The 6,000-nt window shown below is 37.4% G+C and overlaps 1 protein-coding gene across 16 annotated transcripts in view; it reads right to left on the reverse strand.

Moving 5' to 3' along the window:
* Positions 1-6,000, reverse strand: part of SIZ1 (DNA-binding protein with MIZ/SP-RING zinc finger, PHD-finger and SAP domain-containing protein) — a 47,775-nt gene that overhangs the window by 6,926 nt on the left and 34,849 nt on the right. For all 16 annotated transcript variants that reach the window (XM_088874387.1, XM_088874385.1, XM_006836413.4 and 13 more), the window contains one exon: positions 747-854. In XM_088874387.1, the coding sequence (XP_088730513.1) occupies positions 747-854 (108 nt within the window). The remainder of the gene's footprint in view (positions 1-746; positions 855-6,000) is intronic.

Here is a 6,000-nt window from a genome sequence, read left to right on the forward strand (position 1 = left end):
ACATTCACAAAACTTGCAAGAAATGGAACATGAGTGTGAATGGTGATAATCCAAAAATTCCCACAGAAAGCATCCTGGTCCTGTGTTAAACGAGCATTGTTTTCCCCAAACAAGAATAAGAGATTATTTTCTAACTTCAAAAAGTTCACCACTCCATACATAGCAGAAAGTTGTGGCTGCAAATATATACAAAAAAGAAAGAATAATGATTTCAATCCTAAAATAACAAGCACAAGTTTTCTGTGTCTACTTCTGTTGAGCTATGGTCCGCCAGAACTAGATCAGCCTGAAAGCAACTTTCCATGATCAATACAAAATTTCACTGATCATGACTTCGAACACCTTTCTTATACGGAGGTAAAAGGTTCAGTGCATACCCCAAATTCCCAAAAAGCGTATAAAGTTAAAAAGGGAAGCACTGAAAAAGTTAAAACTTATATGATAAATTTTATAATGTAGAAAAAAGTGCATGAAAAAGGATGCAAAAAATATTTAATGTTCTTTGGCTAGATCAGTTTCCTGGCAATTTGATGTATAAATTCATAGCATAACAAATATTGTATGTCTTTAAGAATGAAAGAAAAGCTAAGGCACACACCACAAGAATATTAATCAAGAGTGCACTAGCGGGCATACGCACACATGTGCACACGCACACACACACGAAAAAAAAATTAGTAATTCTGAAATACAAACATTTTTTGGTGCGTATGACCTCATCCATATTACTTATAGAAAAAAGCTACCTGGTTTACAGTTCTCCGTCTTACAATTCTGACCCCTAAACAGAATGGGCGTGCATCACAAGCCGAAAGAGTAACCCGATTTGTCCCCTCCTTGCTGCATGACGTAATCTACAAAGAAAAGAAATCATCAGAAGATATGCTTCCATGCTCCCACACAAGTATACCCACACACCCATTTATTCAACGAGCACACTGGAAAAACACCTAATTGATCACCTGGACATAGAGATGTATGGATATGGAGAAAAGATAAATTTCAAGTCCCAAAAATAGTACAGCTTGCAACACATTATCTGGACCGTCCATTTTCAAGATTTTTCATGGTCTAAGAAGGGTGAGGACCTTAAACTTTACCTCCCATGACAGGGTAAAAGGGCTGGGTTGTGTTAAGTAGGCAACCAACATAAAACCTTGCCAAAGCTTATCATGAATCCTAAACCTACAGTATCTATTTATAGACCACAATGGCGGACCAAGATTCATGTAGCCGACCCCAATTAGTTGTGAAAAGGCTTTGACGACGACAATGATGATACATCTGCTTGATTGAACCATTTTTTTATTTTAAAATTTTATAATTAGATATGAAAATAGATTCTTGTGCCATCCTAGGCACCAAAATTGTATCTTATGATGAAGTTTGGAAGTGCACCTTACTTTGAGTGTTTGAGGTTACAACCTTATGCAATTATATATAAATATAATATATATATATATATATATAGGGGAATGATCCTATGCATTTTAGATACACCATTATGTGGCGTATTGGAGTATTTTTTTCCATTCCTTTAAAAAATACCTTTTACCTCCCCTCTCTTTTCTTTTAACGCTATTTCCTCACAGAGAAGTGAGCCCCTTCTGTCATCAGGTTTGCTCTCTCTTTGAATCTAACTCTTTCTCTCTCTAAATCCAATGCTCTCTTTCTAATGGTAAAGAAACCCACAGTCTCTCTACTCGTCTCTCTCTAACAGCAAAAAGCTATAAATGCATCTCTCTCCAACATCAACAAAAAAACATGTAATGATTTTTTCCTCTTATATTATTCACCAGTTTCTCTATCTTTTGTTGCAGAAGGTTGTCCATCTTCACTCTAACTTTGTCAACGTTTCTCTCTCTAATACTGCAAATGGTTTTTTTCCTCTTTAAAGCTGAAATTGTGTTTCCCCTCGTAGGATGCGTTTCTTTCTCTAACACTGTAAATGGACGTCTTTTTCCTGCAAATGGTTTCTCCCTCCTCTGTAATTTCTTAGGAGAAAGTAAGAATGAGATAGCTCAGGTTCCTTGTTCCCCATAATTATCGAGGCAAAATCTGGGTCATTGTGATGAACATAATCAGCCACCCTTGAATTGCCCTGTAATAAAGTCTCTGTGGTTGAATTCCAACAGACCAAGGTACAGTTTGCGATCCTTCGGTCAAAGTTGGCCACTTTGGTATTAGAATCAAGAGGGATTGAATAAGAACCTGAGGTTCCAAGCATTTCTTCATGACATTTAGCCTCACAGAGAGCAACCTTTCCTTTCGAAGTCTGCTCATCCCATTGATCTTGCCAAGTCCTTCTGATGTAATCTTCATCAATTCATTCCTGAGTACTCTTACAATGTGGTTTGCATCCTTGAGCTGAGCCTTGAGTTCTTGAATCATCTTTCTCTATCCGGGTGACACCCTCTCTGCTCCAGCAATCTTGGAGACCATGGCTTGCTTGAAGCGAAGGATCATAGAGAGAGCCTCTTCTTTGTGGCTGCCAAGTCTTGACAAAGGCGCAGACCTTATGCTCCGAGATCAGAATCCTTGCAGCTGCTCCTTTAGCCATGCCGTGGAGTATATCAGAAGAAGCTTGGTTCAGAGCCGCATCATCTGTGGCTCCATCTCCATAGCTTCGGTTCTCTCTCTCTCTTCTTCTCATTTAGAAAACAAGATCATTAAGCACAGAAGGCGGTGGAGGCTTTTTAGGGAGGAGAGAGAATAAGACGGAGGGTTTTTAGGGGGGGAGAGAATAAAAGGGTTTTTATGGGGAGAGAACAAGATGTGGGGTTTTTAGGGGGGAGAGAGAATAAGACAGAGGGTTCCAAAAGGTAGAAAAATCAGGGGAAAAAGGTAAAAAGTAATAGGATAATAAATTACAAAGTGAATGGTGCCTGGGATTTTTAGATATCTAGAATGGACGGTTAAAAATTTAGATACACTCTAACCATTTATATCTATAATACACAGGATTATTCCCCAGGATCATTCCCCATATATATATATATATATATATATATATATATATATATATATATATATATATTGTGGCGGCTCAGTGATGAACTTTATTTTTGTTAAAATAAATCTAATCAACCAGATATTTAGCATGTGCACTATACCAACGCACACCAAATAAAAATGTAAAATAGTTAGTACGCAAAATCTAAAATGACCAAAACACCCACACTGTTGTTAGTGAATGTGTTGGGGTATTTTTTTTATTTTATATTTTCATATTACAAATTCATAAATAAGTAAAAAGAAACTAAAAAACAAATAGTGAGCTGACATATTGGCCATCAAATCAGCTCAGATTCAATTTGAGCCATAAGACTTAATTTTTTTCATCACCCCATGGGCTGACAAAATCTATATCCACAAACACAAAGGCATGCACACTTGCATGCGCACACACATGCATATATAGGAAATCTGTTAGCCATAGGGCTGGCAAAATGATATTAACCAGAGGGCCTAAATTCCATGTTGACATATCTGACCACCAACATGTATGACAACTTGATTCTCAATAGTTTTCCTCTAAATCCATTTGACCTGCAATTTTGGGGACATATGCGCCTAACTACTTGCACCAAAATGAAATTAAGAAAAATATATAAAACAAACCATAAAAAACCCCACAGTATTCACCACCAAGGGCAAGTGCATTTTGGTCATTTTATTTTTCCCTGTTATTTTCCAATTTCATTTTGGTGCAACTAGGATAGGAGCACATGTCCCCAAGTTTGATGTCTATCAGATTTGTGAAAAAATCAAATAGTATGCATACAATGTTTCAAAAATCGTCGATCTAGGTCAAAAATCTTCCTGGGCGACCTAGTTCCCACAATATATCAGGAACCAGTCATTTTCTCCCCAGAATTGCCCAATCCGGGCAAGTTCGTATCAGTTCCACGACAAAACTGGTCGATTCTATTTGATAATCGGTTGACAAAATAGGATCAAAGAACCTAGTTCCAGTGTTTCAAAAAGCGGACCACCCAGTCCCTGGGCAACCGCCTAGGCGGTCTAGAAGGCCTGGGCGCATTGCCCAGGCCCATGCGGGTATCCTTGGGCGCCCGGGAACCCACCTAGGCGGGCGCCCGGGAACCCGCCTAGGCGGCCGCCCTAGGCTTGTACTCCCCCAAGGGCGAAAATGCCGCTCGTTGAGGCCATTATTGGGTCATTTTTTTTAATACTAAAGGTGCAAAATTGTGGGTTTTAGGTTTCAAATGAACCTAAAACCCATTAGAAGCTATTTTAGAGAGAGAAAAACCCCAAAAACAAAAACAAATTTTCTAGGCCGCCCAGGTTCTGAGCACCCCCGCCTAGGCGCTGGGCAGCCTGGACCCCCCAAATCGCCTAGGGGCCGCCTAGCGCTTTTTGCAACCATAGAGCCAAGAGGGGTACACCCCTACACATAGTTTGAGGCCTAGCTTTTGATCCATATTGCTCTCATCATTGAAAGGGTTTCGAGCCAAGGTTTCCCACAGTTGTAAGATTCAAGAAAGACATTGATCCCTAGTGCCATTGGAGGAGGAGACGCTAGTGGGGTGTATGAAGTATTCAAGTCCAATTGAGGTAACCTTTTGGCACATTAATTTTTGTTACTGCAGCTTATGTTTCTTGTTCCCAAGTCATTGTTTACGTAATTTTTTTTATACAACAAAGGAGTTGTATTAACTAGCAGCAAGTGAGAATTCTTTTCTTTGTTTTTATGTTTCTTTTATATTCTTTTGAGTTTATTTTGTAATCGTCAGACCTTTGAAAGTGTTCTAGATGGTTAAGAAAAATAAAAATTTTAAACTCCATAAACCGTACTAGTTCACCCTATCCACCTTTCAATATCCAAACAAGGAAATGACGTCTCAATATTCACGTATTTTGTAATATAATGAAAGTACATAATGAACTACCCAAAGTTTTTTTTTTAATTCAAAAATCACTATTTTTAGGGATTTTTAGTATTTTTCGAAAAACATTTATGCCAAAACCGGCAGATCCACCGATCTAACCCAGTTTTTTGGGTGGCTGATCCGAGTCACCAATCCATTCTTTTTAAACCTTGATGCATACACATTGGCCATCAAATCGGCTCAAATTCAATCTAGACCATTGGGTATGTGTGTGTGTGTATTTAGGCTCACACGCACGCACACAGACACACAAGACACACACATAGGGATTATTCGAAGCTAGACCACTCTAATGATGAAGGATTTCCTACTTTGAAACTTTTGACTACAATTTGCCCTTGCAAGTCCAAAAATTACATTAGCAATAACTTGTTTGAAATTTCTTTTAAAAAAAAGGCATATTTGTATTTTAAAATTGTTCCCAAATTCAAACATGATTTAAAAAGTCAAAGAAATATTGACTTTTTAAAATTGAAATTGACTTTTGGAAGGATAATGAAATGACAAAATTACCCTCCTAAATTTCATATGTGATTTATAGTCAAAAATTATTGTTATGTCAACAATTCGAGAGTAGGAACTTCTAAGTTCACAATTAGAGTGTAGCTTATAACAACCCTATAAATCCACAAACTCGCTATGTAATTTTTGAATACCATAGCGTTTTGTCTATAGTTAACAACCCCTCAAAATACAAAGGCTAATGTCGTAATGAGGTGTGATGGGTTTTTTCATTTAGTAGTCAATACTTTTTGGTAAAAAATTGTTTTTATAGGTAGTTTAGAGTATATTCAAAACTTTCACAAAAATATAATGGCTTTTTTGAAGTGTTCTGGAACTTTATTAGTACAAATAACTTACTTTTAGTGAAAATTTTAACTATCCTTAAAAAGAAGACAAAAGTGCCTACTGTAATTTATTAACAATTACACATGTATCACTGATGATCCAATCACCTAGAAGAGTGACTTTAGAGAAAAACATGAAACCACATATTTGGTAAATTCACCCTTCACAATTCATTCTAACATTGACCATTATATGTATGAGATACTTAGGATAGCCCACACCCCAAGTTAGTCGTTCTCTA

This window comes from Amborella trichopoda, chromosome 8 (assembly GCF_054954075.1).
Source record: "Amborella trichopoda isolate Santa Cruz 75 chromosome 8, AtrichopodaSantaCruz75HAP2 v2.0, whole genome shotgun sequence".
In the NCBI taxonomy this organism is placed as follows: Eukaryota; Viridiplantae; Streptophyta; class Magnoliopsida; order Amborellales; family Amborellaceae; genus Amborella; species Amborella trichopoda.